The 15,259-nt window shown below is 36.8% G+C and overlaps 1 protein-coding gene across 12 annotated transcripts in view; it reads right to left on the reverse strand.

Moving 5' to 3' along the window:
* Vps13b (vacuolar protein sorting 13 homolog B) overlaps positions 1 to 15,259 on the reverse strand; it is a 463,403-nt gene that overhangs the window by 293,555 nt on the left and 154,589 nt on the right. For 11 of the 12 annotated variants that reach the window (XR_012909664.1, XM_075961203.1, XM_075961200.1 and 8 more), the window contains exons 20-21: positions 6,432 to 6,541; positions 3,979 to 4,126 (exon numbers count right to left, since the gene is read on the reverse strand). Coding sequence is in view for 11 of the 12 variants with exons in the window: in XM_075961203.1 (XP_075817318.1) it covers positions 3,979 to 4,126; positions 6,432 to 6,541 (258 nt within the window). In the remaining variant the exon portion in view is untranslated. The remainder of the gene's footprint in view (positions 1 to 3,978; positions 4,127 to 6,431; positions 6,542 to 15,259) is intronic. The other variant, XM_075961199.1, reaches the window with a different exon arrangement.

Genomic DNA, 15,259 nt, shown 5'->3' on the forward strand with positions numbered 1-15,259 from the left:
AATTATTTCCCATATCTTACTTATTTTTGATCTGTATTTTACAATGATCATTATTTTTTGGTAACCTCACTTGTCAATACACATTTAAATAACTGAAAGAGAAAATGACCCTTACAATTCCTTTCTAATTTCTAATGACTAGAGGGTATTTTAAAGCTTTAAGCGACCTGTGACAAAATGGCAACAGTGCCTGGGAGTTTTCATCGCAACACAAACTGCATCCAATGCTATCACTCCTGAAAGCCCCTTGGGAAATAATGGCTTTTGGATTCTGCTAGTCAGTGTGACATGGCATGCAAAATTGCATCTCACGCTGAGCCAACCAGGAAAATGTATGTCATCACTATGTGACATTCAAGATCTCATCTGGAAACTATCATCTTCTGACTGCTAAAAGGGAGTGAAAAGACTATATTAAACAAACTTGAGTTGTTGCTGAATTCTTGCCAATTCATATAAAAACTAGACTAACCTACTTATTTCAAAGAACTTCATATTTGAGACACTTGCAATGTACTTATCAACACCACAATGTGTTTTCAAAGAACTTCACAGTTAACTGACATTATAGTTCAAATCACTTTTATAATGATTCAAGTTAATGAATTTCTGGGGGAAAAATTCACAATGAAACAGTTAAAACTGAGAAATTATACAATTGAGAGCTGAGCTGGTCAAAATTATACACATCCTAATTCATTCCCCTGGTTAAATAAATGCTAGGCTAAAAATCAAAATAGTAAGGCAGAGTTTCAAAATTTGAGATGCCAGCACAAGGTCCCATCTCAAAAGCCCATGGGCTGGATATACAGCTCTGCTCTAGGGCACCTCTTTAGCTAAAGAGTAGGACTGGGGCTCCATCTATGTAAGCATGCACGAGTCTTTGTCCCACGGTGGGTGCAACTTTTCACTGAAGCTGCTTCAGGGTCACCATGCTCTGTAATAGGTCCAACAAACTCACCGATTCCCCAGAGTGAATCTGGAGGAATAGAACGTTGGATGGTTGTTATCATCTATAGGGGACAGGGTCTCTATTTACCATGATCTGTAATAGGTCCAACAAACTCACTAATTCTTTGGAGTGAACTTGGGTGAACTGGAACTTGCGATGCTCATCATATTCTATAGTGGATAGGGTCTCTATCTATATTCCAAAGGAGAAAATTCTTAAAACACAACTGTTTTCTATTCTAAGGCAGAAAAACATTTTTCAACTACATTTTATCTCAGAGTATAAAATCAACTACACATTACACATTAATGTCTATCTTCAGTTCTTTAATATTTTACAATGAAATTAAATATCTAATTACAAAAGAATGGAAGTTTAACTTAACTGCATGATTAAAGCAAGTAACTTTTGAAATACATAAATCCACAAAAATGTAGTTTTAATGCATACTACTAATTCCACACTCTAATGAGGAACATACCTGTTCAAATTCAAACTTAACAAATTAAGGACGGCCTGAGCACTTTGAGATGAATTGCTATAGATGGATACTGACTGGAGTGGTGTTACTCATTTTGCTTTTAATCAAGTTATTAAAATTAGATATTAAAAAATCAGTGCCATAGGATCAACAGTATTAACTTGAATTGGCAGTCTCATCATTGTCCTGAAAAAGTACACTGCGAATGACCAGAATGAATCTTTTACTATTTAAAGAAACTGTTGACTTTAGAATGACATGGTAAACTCATGAAAAAAACAGAAGGGAAGATGCCATGTTTTGTCTTCATTGAAGAACTCCGTGTATGTGTAAAGGGCTTATACATTCATAAATTTTTTTCTCATGTTATCTGCAACAGTTAAAAGCACCAAAATTTGGCTGCATAGGCTTTTGTTGGTAGACTCAATGAGACTTAACCTGATAATGTACATTCTTTGGGAGTCCCCTCTGTGTGCTGTGATGACCATTAATGGTTCATTAACTAGGAGGACACAGCTTTTTCTTGACAGCACAGAAAATTTTACGCTGCTGTGTTGTTGATGTTAACTGTGCTCCCAGTCTTTTAGCACGTGCCCTGCCACCTGGTGCTAGCGTTGCTTACGCCAGAATAAAAAAAAAAAAAAGACACAGGTGCTTCTTGTTGAAAATGAAAAGCCAGATCAAACACAGCACTTTGTATCACCATGCTTGGGTCACTGTGAACTAAAAATGCTACATAATTTCATTAGAGACAAACTTGCAATCAAAGTTGCATCAGTGGATAAGAATATGGAAATGAGGCCAGGTGATGGTGGTGCAACACCTTTTAATCCCAGCACTTGGGAGGCAGAGGCTGGCAGATCTCTGAGTTCAAGGCCAGCCTGGTCTACAGGAGCTAGTTCCAGGACAGGCTCCAAAACTACAAAGAAATCCTGTCTCAGAAAAATAAAAATAAAATTAAAAAAAGAATATGAAAATGACATAGTAAGAAATGAGGCAAAAATCTTGATGTTGTGGTATGAACCTTTAATACAGGTCACTGAAGCAAGAGAATGGTTTGAAGTTGAGCCTTGCCTTGGAAACTGAAAAAAACTCATCCCATTAAAAAGAAAAACAAGAGTTGGAAAATTCATTCTTCCATTGTAGAGGGCAGTTAAAATTTGGAGATATATGCAAATGATCATAAATTACAAATAACTGTCCAAATTCATGAATTTATTATATAATATAAATAAAAAATGAGGACCACAGGCTATTATGTGTAGTGTATGTTCAAAGAAATCTGATTTGACTTCATGAGATAGGAACCCATACCCAACACTGTTTGGGTAACCAAAAACAAGAGCCCAAGGACTTAGGGTAAAACTAAACACTACTGTTCAAACAACAACAATAGTAATAACAATAATAATAGCAACAACATAGCTATAAAATGACTCCTAATGACATTTGGCTACAGTCATAGATCACATATCCATTGCCTTGCTCAGCCAACATCAGAGAAGCTTCCTCCTACAGCAGATGGAACAAATACCCACAGCCAGGCATTATGCAGAGAAAAAGAGACCTTGGACCAAGCATCCTTATAAAGGATATCTTCATCAAATGTTTCCCCTCAAGGCATAAGGAACTTTGTGAGAGAGGAGGCAGAAAGAGTGTAAGAGCCAGAGGGGATGAGCACACCAGGAAAACCAGGCCCTCTAAATCAACAGGAATACACAGAGACTAAAGCAACACGCCCAGGACCTGCAAGGTCAGCATCGGGTCCTCTGCAGGTAGACTGAGGCTTCCAGTTTACTGTCTCTATGGGATTCCTAGTGTGCAAACATTAGGGTATCTGTTCCTTATGCATTATTTTGGACACTTTTCCATCTGTTTGTTTGCTGTATCAGCTTTTATCTTTTTTATTACAATTGTTTTATGTTTGTTTTCTAATGAAAGACAGATCGGGAATGGATCCCGATGGGAGGAGTAGAGAAAGGGGAAACAGTGATTAGTACATATTATGTAAGAAAAATCTATTTTCAATTATAGAAAAAAAGAAAGCAAACACTGTAAATTAATTAAAAACTTCAAAAATCAAATGCTAAGTTAAAGAAATGTTTGTTCTCAAGAAACAACATTATTGCTACCATATTTTGTTCCAAGAGAAGCAAAAGTGATAGGCACCTGAGAGAGAGGATGCATAATTCACAATCAGGACATTATGCCCATGGAATTTAACATCTATAAATCTTGACGTATCCTTATACAACATGAGTGTTCTAAAGCTGGAGGAACTAAAGACAGAACCCTCCCCAGGACCAGACCACCACTGCTACAGTACACACCAGTAGTCTGAAGGAGAAAATAATCACTATACCATTTGTTTTTAGATTATATAAAGAATAAAGACTAATTGTTTAGAACTTATCAATACAATGGTAAATTGTGTTTAATTTTTTTCTACCCCAATAATTAATATTATCTTCTAACAAAAGCACGGGAAAGAATAATAAGGTAAACTAATCCTCAAAAAACTGATAAATCTGTTCTTGACACATACCTGTGACTGTTTTTGTTTTGATAGGGCTGCTGGCATATTCTGAGGCTTGATATGACTGCTGCTTTGCCAATGGGGCACTTCCAGCAGAGAGCTCCTCTTCTTTCCTCCTGCTCACTGCAGGAACAAGAGGAACTGCTACCACAGGCTGCTGGAAGACAGTAAGAATAAACGAGCATCTTTGTGAAGCACGGACAAGGACAGTATTCTGTAAGCTGGGGTAAATTTCTTTCTCTCCCAAAAGTTAATACCCATCTGGACTCTGGAACTATGTTACAACACTACTGGAGGATTTCCTCCAGAACCAGCCCTGCCTGTTGATGAATTCTGGCTATGAACTCAGCCAACTGTGGATCAAGCATATTCAGGGCAGAATGCAACTTTACTAAGCTTATAGGGGTCTTTTCTCATGTCCTTTTCCCCTAAAACACACAGGGGACAACTCTACACAGCATCACATTGCATCAGGCACTACTGCATTATTACTGATACTCAGGTGTGTAGCAGGATATGATGAGGTTGGGTTGGGATACTCTGTACCACTGTACATAGGCAACTCAAGCATCAACACATTTTAGTTCCTTGAGCCAACAGTCTTTCAAGGATACTGAAAGACAATGGTACTAATTTTTTCAATACAAATAATTCAAGTAATTCAATTAAATTTATATGTTAATGAGAGGTTAACAAAAGTGAAAAACATAACAATGCTACAATAACAATTAATTAATATCATTTATGGAATTTCCCAGTGTTTTCAAATGAGGGTTGAGAATTCTGTGTGAAAATCTATAAAGCTGTAAGTTAGCATAAATTGTAAAGGGAAATATAACCACAATACCGGGAGACCACCTCAAGTCTGAAATTCCCGTTGTGAATGTGACAGTTAGTTAGGAAGTAATGTTACTGAGGGGGAGGGGACAACTACTGAGGATACAGACAGTCCAGTCGTTGGGGAAACTCTCAGAATTCTACGTTGTCTGATGAAGTGGCAGTCACAGCACAGAACACAACAAGTTAGAGAAAGCTGGGAAGCATATGGATCTCAATAGAGCACAGGGCGCTGAACTGGACAGTGAAATAAAGTGAGGTTGCTGCCAGTGACATCCAAGACAAGGCTGTCAGGTCCCCACATCCCATCCTCAAAAAAAGTAATTTTGCTGCAGAATCAAAGATCAATGCGGAACTGTATGAATCATCAAATACTGGGCTTTAGCCACAACGGAGAGGAAAGTGCAGCTGGGGAAACAAGGAATGACAGCTATGGTAAGCTGGTGTTCCGGATAACCCGGCACATGTGGCTGGCTGCACTGTGGCTCTCCCAATAACAACAGTTTCACAAAACATGCCAACAGGACAGCGAAGGGAAGTGGAAATCTATACTAAGAATGAGAAAAAAACTGAAAATGTGAAAACTAGTATATTTTTGTACCTGGTTATAACAATATATTTAGTATTATGTTAATTATATTTAAAATCTATTTAACACTTTAAATACTTAGACAGGCATGGTGACACATGTCTATAATTCCACCACTAGGGACACTAAGGGCAGGAGATTTAAGTTCTAAGTCAGTGGCCTAATAAACCCATCAATCACAGCCCATCATGAATATACCTAAGAGAAATCAAGTACTCTGAGAATTATAACCATAATAAGGATTGAAATGAGTATGTTTCTAAAAATTAAAAAAAAAACAAAGACATAATACTAAATTTTAGAGGAAAGGATGAAACAGAGGGACTGAGAGAGGTCACGGTAAAGGAATACCAAACAAAGGCGGACACAGCCCTCCTTCTGCAGATTCAAATTCAGCATGTTTACCATGAATACAATCCTTTAGAAACCCCATCAGCACTCTGTAGCAAGCGTTTTCAGATCCAGGTCTGCTCATGGGAGTTTCACACAGTTCCTTCCTGTCCTTCAGAATGGAATACCAGCGAGCAGTAACCATTGTAAAATTTACGTATCCTAACACAGCATGTTTCATTAACGATTCTAGAAACTACAATGACCTATTCTTCCTTTGCAATTTACAGTCTTCTAAATGAATACATGTCACAACTTTTTTTTGCATGAACTATCAAATCACCAGAGTTAAAGTTCAAAGCAAATTTATTAAATAAATCCAAAGAGGGCAACAACAGATAGGACTGTCCACACTGGTCCTGATAATCTTTCTGCTTTATAAGCAACTATGTAGAAAGTTACTTCAACAGCCAAACTGTGCTGAACACAAGTTCTTATAAATAAAATTACGGATTGTTGAAAAGCATAAAATGGGGCCTAAAGAGATCCTGGCACATAAATAAGAAGAGAATCAGTAACAATAGCAGCATCTAACTCCATGGCATAAGTGCACTGTCTAATCTGAGTCACTAACAACAGCAGCATCTAACCCAACACAACAAAAAAAAAGATGGTTTTGTTAGAATAAAAACTTAGACCCACTCACCTGCTGCATATGTCTGCTTGTCCTTTTCTGCGGTTGATAGAGGAGCCATGTATACAATACTGGGTCAATGTTAACTGCTAATCCTTGTACGCTACAAAGAAACACAGCACCTGAAATAAAATATTTTTTAATTACTACAGTTGCACAGACATAAACAACAAACTCCTGTAGTTAGGGTGCACACCACGCCTGCACTCGGGCTGTGGGACAGTGAGGCAGGCACGCCAGCAGAGCACACGGTGCTCTTTGTGTAAAGACGGAGCCACAGATGACCTGGGCCTGCGCACTAACCAGAGAAACAAGACAAAACAAAACAGGACTGAGAGAGCATCCTGCAATAAATTATGAGAGAAATGGCTTGGGCCACAAGAAAACTGTTCTAGACAGAAACCCAACTCTGAGGCACGAAGAACCCAGCAGTAGAAAACAAATGCTTCTTTTCACAGTGAATATAAAATAAAATATTTCTAAATACCATTCAGATCACTTTTGTCTTTTAAAAGCAGAATAAACATATAAAGTGTAGCTCATATTGTGCAAGAGGTAAATGCACAATGGTAATGAGCCCATTAACCATGAGGAGTGAGTGGGGGAACCTGGAGGGAAAGCTGCGTGATAATGAGGTCATTCTACAGCTACAGAGAATCCTTCCCTGTCTTCTAAAGTCATCACTGGGGCTGTCAAGTAACTAGATACAAATGTTGACTAAAACTAGTAAACTAGAAATGCATTTATCTTTCCCTAAACCTCCAGTTCGACACATCCTTCTGACATGTTCTATTTGAATTCTCTGATTGACCACAATACTAACAATTTGGTTCGTTTTGGTCACTGAGAACTCAGTTTTCTCAATAAAGGTAAGAATGTTGTCATGTAATAAAGGTGGTAGAGGTGTCACAGGTGCTTTGGGAACAAGCATGAAGGAGAACTACGAATGTGGCCCATATAAATAAGAAACACCTGCAAACACGATGAGACTTTTTATATGCAATTTTTTTCTAGCCCATTACATTGTCAAAAGGTTGGGATCCCCACACACGTTAAAAGAACTACATATTTCCCTTAGTCTTGAATTCACAGTGAGACAATGTGAACTGAACATGTACTACTAGATTCCAGAGTGCACGTATGTGTGTATATCAGAGAATGAAAATGAATCTGTGTACTTCCCTGTAGTTACTCTTGCCAACCAGCACAAGATATAATCTCTCTAACACTGTTTTAGAAACTACAAAGTTGATTGTCAATCCCCTTGCATCTGACTCAGATTTTTTATTATTTCATATTATACTATATTGATTTAGCATTTTAATCTTGATATATACAATTTCCCATATCTGGGCAAAATTTCAAATGCACAGAATAAAATACCATATGTATGTGTTTTGGTTTATAGATTCATGCAGAAAGCCTAATAAAATTTTATTTGAATCTTGGTGTGTGTATATGCTCATGCATGTGTATACATATATATGGGCACGTGTGCATATGTGTATACTGGATATCTTCCTCAACTATATTCCACTTAATTTTTGGGACAGTATTTCTCTGGGTTTCAATGCTGCTAGACTGACTGGACATCAGGTCTCAGGATCCTTTAGTCTCCACCTACTCGATCCTATGTTTGCATGGAAGGCCCAGCCGACCCAACTTCTTCAATGGGTGCTAAGGATCCAAACTCAAAACCCTACACTAAAGTAGAAATCTTTTTAATACCAACTTAGCCATTTGTCTTGCTCATAAATATTTTTATTATGATGTTCTAAATCAATTAGAATATTGAGTCATCCACATTATAGTATCTTAGAGTTTTTAAATTTCTATGTTTTAACCCTTTCAAAATCACTGTAACAGATGAGATGATACTATGTATTTCTGTTCAATTACAGACCATTTCATACTAAAAGTTTTATTAATAGTAAATCCTGACTTCAAGTATTATCTGATATTTAGTGTCATGGCTTCACCCCTCACCTGAGAGCTAGTGGAGCACATCACAGAACAGCCTCTACTAACAGGATACTACTCTCTATTCTAGCTGCAAGCTGTTTTTTTAATTCTTTCAAAACCATGGCTGATTTTAAGTACCAGAACTCTAAAACTGTTATCCTTGGAACATTTTTATTGCTTTATTTCATTCTTTAAAACCAAACAAAAATCCAAGGCTCAGGTTTGTCAGAAAGTAACCTAAAATTGATTTCCCACACTAATAAGTTGGCCTTTGAGGGGGGAAAATGAAGATAAAACTCCATCTTTAATGTAGCCTACCTAATATTTTTGATACTAACTAGAGCATGTGAAGATAATCTAGAATACAGCTGTTTCCACACTACACAGAACACTCTATGGAATAGTACTGTTCTGGAGTACAAAGGATTTTTTTTACCCTATCTGACAGTGGATTAAATGATAGGAGATTTAATTTTTTGTTTTCTCTTGGTAACAAAATCATAAAATAAGATCTAGGTAAAACTGGAGAGCTGGAAACACTAAGTACTATAGAGAACATCAAAGTTAGAAGCTTAACATGGATGTAAAGATTAGATGAGGAATAAGAAGATTAAAAATGGAGACTTCTAACTTCTAAACAGTATTTGGTATTGAATGGAGTATCTGGCTACAGCGATTAAGAATGCAAATATAAGCCGGGCGATGGTGCCTTTAATCCCAGCACTCGGGAGGCAGAGGCAGGCAGATCTCTGTGAGTTCGAGGCCAGCCTGGTCTATAGAGCTAGTTCCAGGACAGGCTCCAAAGCCACAGAGAAACCCTGCCTCAAAAAACCAAAAAAAAAAAAAAAAAAGAATGCAAATATATTACTCAGTTAATACAGGGCAATTACTATCTAGGATACAAAAAGAAATAAACAGAATATATTCCAAAAATACAGAATAGACAAAAATATATGAATTGTTGATACAATTAAAGCAGGATTATAATGGACATTAGTATCTCCCTACCGTAATGTCTTCAACGATAAGGAGGAGGTTTAGAATAACATGTAATTAAAAATGATTTTATTTACACTGTGATTCGCGCCTATTCCCATATACTAGGAAAGCTTAGGAAAAACAGTCTGGGGTTCACAGTGAGTTCAGGGCCACATGCAGCAATCACGATTCCATCTCAAAACAACAGTATAAGTACACTGAAGTTCATCAACTCTTTAATTTTAAAGCTTGACATACAATTATAAAAGATTAAATTTAAGCACTGACAAGGAAAATTATTCGTGGTAACATATGCTTCAGTCCACATACTCTGAGCCAGTCACCTAATTTGTATAAAGGAAATTTACTGAAATACAGCCACACTTGTTGCTCGCTGTCTGCGTTAACTTTGCACTCTAGCAAGAAAATGGGCTGCTGCAACGAAGATTATATGGCACATGAGCCTAATATTTATCATCTATTTGGCTCTTTAAAAGATGTTCGCTGAGGTCTGATAGCACAGTGCTAATGGGAGGTTAAATGATGTAACAATTTTCAATGTAAAGTAGGAAAATTGCTTTGAGCTGTATCTGTACTTACATATTATCTATACTAACCATGTGCGTGTCTCTGTGTTTACATATTATCTATACTAACCATGTGCGTGTCTCTGTTTACATATTATCTATACTAACCATGTGCATGTCTCTGTGTTTACATATTATCTATACTAACCATGTGCGTGTCTCTGTGTTCACATATTATCTATACTAACCATGGGCGTGTCTCTGTGTTTACATATTATCTATACTAACCATGTGCGTGTCTCTGTTTACATATTATCTATACTAACCATGTGCGTGTCTCTGTGTTTACATATTATCTATACTAACCATGTGCATGTCTCTCTGTTTACATATTATCTATACTACCATGTGCGTGTCTCTGTGTTTACATATTATCTATACTAACCATGTGCGTGTCTCTGCTTACATATTATCTATGCTAACCATGTGCGTGTTTCTGTGTTTACATATTATCTATACTAACCATGTGCGTGTCTCTGCTTACATATTATCTATGCTAACCATGTGCGTGTTTCTGTGTTTACATATTATCTATACTAACCATGTGCGTGTCTCTGTGTTTACATATTATCTATACTAACCATGTGCGTGTCTCTGTGTTTACATATTATCTATACTAACCATGTGCATGTCTCTGTGTTTACATATTATCTATACTAACCATGTGCGTGTTTCTGTGTTTACATATTATCTATACTAACCATGTGCGTGTCTCTGCTTACATATTATCTATGCTAACCATGTGCGTGTCTCTGTGTTTACATATTATCTATACTAACCATGTGCGTGTCTCTGCTTACATATTATCTATACTAACCATGTGCATGTCTCTGTGTTTACATATTATCTATACTAACCATGTGCGTGTCTCTGTGTTTACATATTATCTATACTAACCATGTGCATGTCTCTGTGTTTACATATTATCTATACTAACCATCTGCGTGTCTCTGTGTTCACATATTATCTATACTAACCATGGGCGTGTCTCTGTGTTTACATACTATCTATACTAACCATGTACATGTCTCTGTGTTTACATATTATCTATGCTAACCATGTGCGTGTCTCTGTGTTTACATATTATCTATGCTAATCATGGGCGTGTCTCTGTGTTTACATATTATCTATACTAACCATGTGCATGTCTCTGTGTTTACATATTATCTATGCTAACCATGTGCATGTCTCTGTGTTTACATATTATCTATACTAACCATGTCGTGTCTCTGTACTTACATATTATCTATACTAACCATGTGCGTGTCTCTGTGTTTACATATTATCTATACTAACCATGTGTGTGTCTCTGTGTTTACATACTATCTATACTAACCATGGGCGTGTCTCTGTGTTTACATATTATCTATGCTAACCATGTGCGTGTCTCTGTGTTTACATATTATCTATACTAACCATGTGCGTGTCTCTGTTTACATATTATCTATACTAACCATGTGCGTGTCTCTGTGTTTACATATTATCTATACTAACCATGTGCGTGTCTCTGTGTTTACATATTATCTATACTAACCATGTGCGTGTCTCTGTTTACATATTATCTATACTAACCATGTGCGTGTCTCTGTGTTTACATATTATCTATACTAACCATGTGCGTGTCTCTGTGTTTACATATTATCTATACTAACCATGTGCGTGTCTCTGTTTACATATTATCTATACTAACCATGTGCGTGTCTCTGTGTTTACATATTATCTATACTAACCATGTGCGTGTCTCTGTGTTTACATATTATCTATACTAACCATGTGCGTGTCTCTGTTTACATATTATCTATACTAACCATGTGCGTGTCTCTGTGTTTACATATTATCTATACTAACCATGTGCGTGTCTCTGTGTTTACATATTATCTATACTAACCATGTGCGTGTCTCTGTTTACATATTATCTATACTAACCATGTGCGTGTCTCTGTACTTACATATTATCTATACTAACCATGTGCGTGTCTCTGTGTTTACATATTATCTATGCTAACCATGTGCGTGTCTCTGTGTTTACATATTATCTATGCTAACCATGTGCATGTCTCTGTGTTTACATAATCTATACCAACCATGTGCATGTCTCTATGTTTACATATTATCTTTACCATGTGCATGTATCTGTGCTTACATATTATCTTTATTAACCATTTACAAGTAAACTGAAGAACTAATACACATTTATTTCCAAATCTGCAATTATTATTAAAAACAAGGGTATGCCCTTACACAAACTTTATCTGTCTGAACACATCTTATTGCCAAGACCCTTTTGAACAGTTTACAAATAATTCCTAATATCATAATCTCCTTATTTTAAAAAGAAAGGTATATCCTACAAAATCTTGTAAGCTCTTTTGGGAGGAGCAAGAGCACCATCCCAAGTAAGAAGGAGGAGCTTCACCCACAAGTGAGGCATGCATCTGCAGACTCCTCTCCAAACAAGTATTTGCCCTTATCTAAATTTCTCAATTCTTGCCTGTAATCATAGATCAGATTCACATTTAATTTAGAGAGCTTTCTAGTCACCAGAGAATATTAATCAATATCACAAGCTCTGGCACAGTAAAGCAACTGGTAGTCTCCACACCCATCTAAAGCAGTCAGCAGAGTGTCAGGAAAAGAAAAAAGAAGAGTCTCCGTATGGTGACGGCACAGAAGAGCTCAGGTGAATTCCTCACAAGAATCTCAACAGGTTTCTTCTGAAATGAGATAATCTAAACCTCAGCTTCTCCTATGTAATGATAAAAGTATTCTATTTGGGACCAAGATGGAGTAACCAGACCATGTTCTAACTCCTGTGTGAGAGAGAAAAAAAAAACTATGAAAATCATCTTAACATTGTACCACAAGGCTACGCAAGACCCTGGAAATCTGCTAACAGAGGACTGTGGACAATGAAATTTGAAGAACAATTAAACATTACTCTCAAAACTGTCACATTCTACTGCCACGCCCAACAACTCCAGAATGACACCCAGAAGAAGGCAGCTATCTGCTGGCTGGCAGAAATGCCAAACCAAAAAGACAAAGTGGAAATGAGAGAACTGGTGGTTGAAACTCTCAGAAAAGAAGCCAATGATAAGTCTGTACACAGGACTCACAGGTCTTCAAATGAACCCATGTAAATACCCGAAGGGAGGGGAGAGGCCCAATATACAGAAGACCACAGATGTATGAGAAGCTGTTCAACAGCAGTAATCATTTCAGAAATGAAAGCAAAACTACAATGAAGTCTAAAAACCACACACACACAATACCTACAAGTGTATATAAGAACACGGAAAAATGCCCCCACAAACCTTGGTGGTGGGAATGAAATGGCTCGGGTACTATGGAAAGGAGATCAACAGCTCCCGAAAAGTTCAAGACTTAGCACACAACTGACTCAGCAGTTGCTCTAGATGCACACTGTCCAAGTGTGCATGCAGGCATATGTATGTGTTAAGGAGCAGTAGTCACTACAGCCAGGTAGGAGCAATATGAATATTTGTAATATAATAGGTCGAGAAATAAATCCTGGGCTACAGACACAGGCAAAGTGTGGTAACAGATAGGAATAAATACCGATATAGCACAACATGGATAAAGTCTGAAAACCTCATGTTAAATCAAAGAAGCCAGACACAGAATCTCCAGGACAGAAAGACCATGGGAACAGAAGATACTGGTGGCTGTCACGAACTGGGGAGATAGGAAGCAATTACTTAAAATACCAAATTCCTCTTACAGATTAGGATAATAACGGCAATACTGTTTTGGAACTAAAATACAGTTAGAGACCATACAACATTTAAATACAGTTAGAGACCATACAACATTTAAATACAGTTAGAGACCATACGACATTTAAATACAGTTAGAGACCATAGGACATTTAAATACAGTTAGAGACCATACAACATTTAAATAGAGTTAGAGACCATACAACACTTAAATACAGTTAGAGACCATACAACATTTAAATAGAGTTAGAGACCATACAACACTTAAATAGAGTTAGAGACCATGCAACATTTAAATGCCAGTGACTTGTTTAACCTTAAAACAGCTAACTTTATATTACAGTCATGTACCCATATCAAAATCTAACATATCAAAAAACACAAATCATTTTTGTAACTAAGTGTCCACACATAAGACAGACCCATTAGATTGTAAAGTAACTGTCAAATTCTTGTTGCCTAGTGACTGTAGCCTTCGAAATGCCCCATTGCAATGCCTCCTCATGTCTTCACGGTGTTTCTGGAGTAACAAAGCAACTGGGATGCCAGTCAGGTGAAAACACTTAGGCAGAGTACAAAATTATGACTTAAAGATAAGATCATGATGTTTTCCATTGTGGCTCTAACAGTAACACACACACATGAACGCATACATGCACACGCAACCCCGGAAGTGCATGCAAGGCTACACTATCTAGGTTGTGAATAATTCCAAGATATGATGCATACACAAGGAGAAATCATCTAATAACACATTTCTGAAAATCTTAATTCCATCACGTTCAAAGACAGTTCAAAAGCATGATTTGTAGTGCTTTCAATACTACTAATAAAATAATCATAAACAAAGCTAACAAAATGTGCGGGACACAAAAAATATAACTTAAAAATACTGCTGAGGCATGTTTAGTATCAAATTTGTAAACCAATTTTGTATCTTGTATTAAAAAATAAAAAGAAATCAAATTGGGATGGTGCTGGGAGCAATTGAGGAAGAGTAGAAAGTAGCATGAAATCGTGGATATGATCAAATTACACTCTTAAAAAACAATTTTCCCCAGAATATTATAGGAAGAACTTAAAAGTAAACCTGGAGGAGAAATTAACAATAGTTGACTACTGTTAAGATTCCTCAATAACTTTAAACTACTAGCAAGCATTTCAATTGCTACAGATTGCAGTCCTTCCCAAATCACTAGGTTCTCAAATCCTCACTGTAGGGTTATCTTATTTCATGGTGACAAGATCTGGAATTGAATTTCAATAGGGTTATTTCCTTAAGGTTAGGCTTGTATTTTCTCATATTAAAATGATGATAAGAATACATACACAATTCTTAGTGTAGTGGAGGTAATGAATAAAGCAACTAATACAGATGAAGCAAAATAATATCTCTGCACAATAACCAAAGAGTGCATCCTAACACTTTCATAGTAAAGACTCAATAACCCAAGGTGGATGTGAGTTTGCATTTATCTTCACACACTGAGATTCCTAGGCTAAGTATCACTTACTGCAGTCTCCGGTGGTGTAAGACGTTTTGAGAGTGGAGATTTTCTTTCAAGCATAGAATAGT

The sequence above is a fragment of the Microtus pennsylvanicus genome, chromosome 2 (assembly GCF_037038515.1).
Source record: "Microtus pennsylvanicus isolate mMicPen1 chromosome 2, mMicPen1.hap1, whole genome shotgun sequence".
Taxonomy (NCBI): domain Eukaryota; kingdom Metazoa; phylum Chordata; class Mammalia; order Rodentia; family Cricetidae; genus Microtus; species Microtus pennsylvanicus.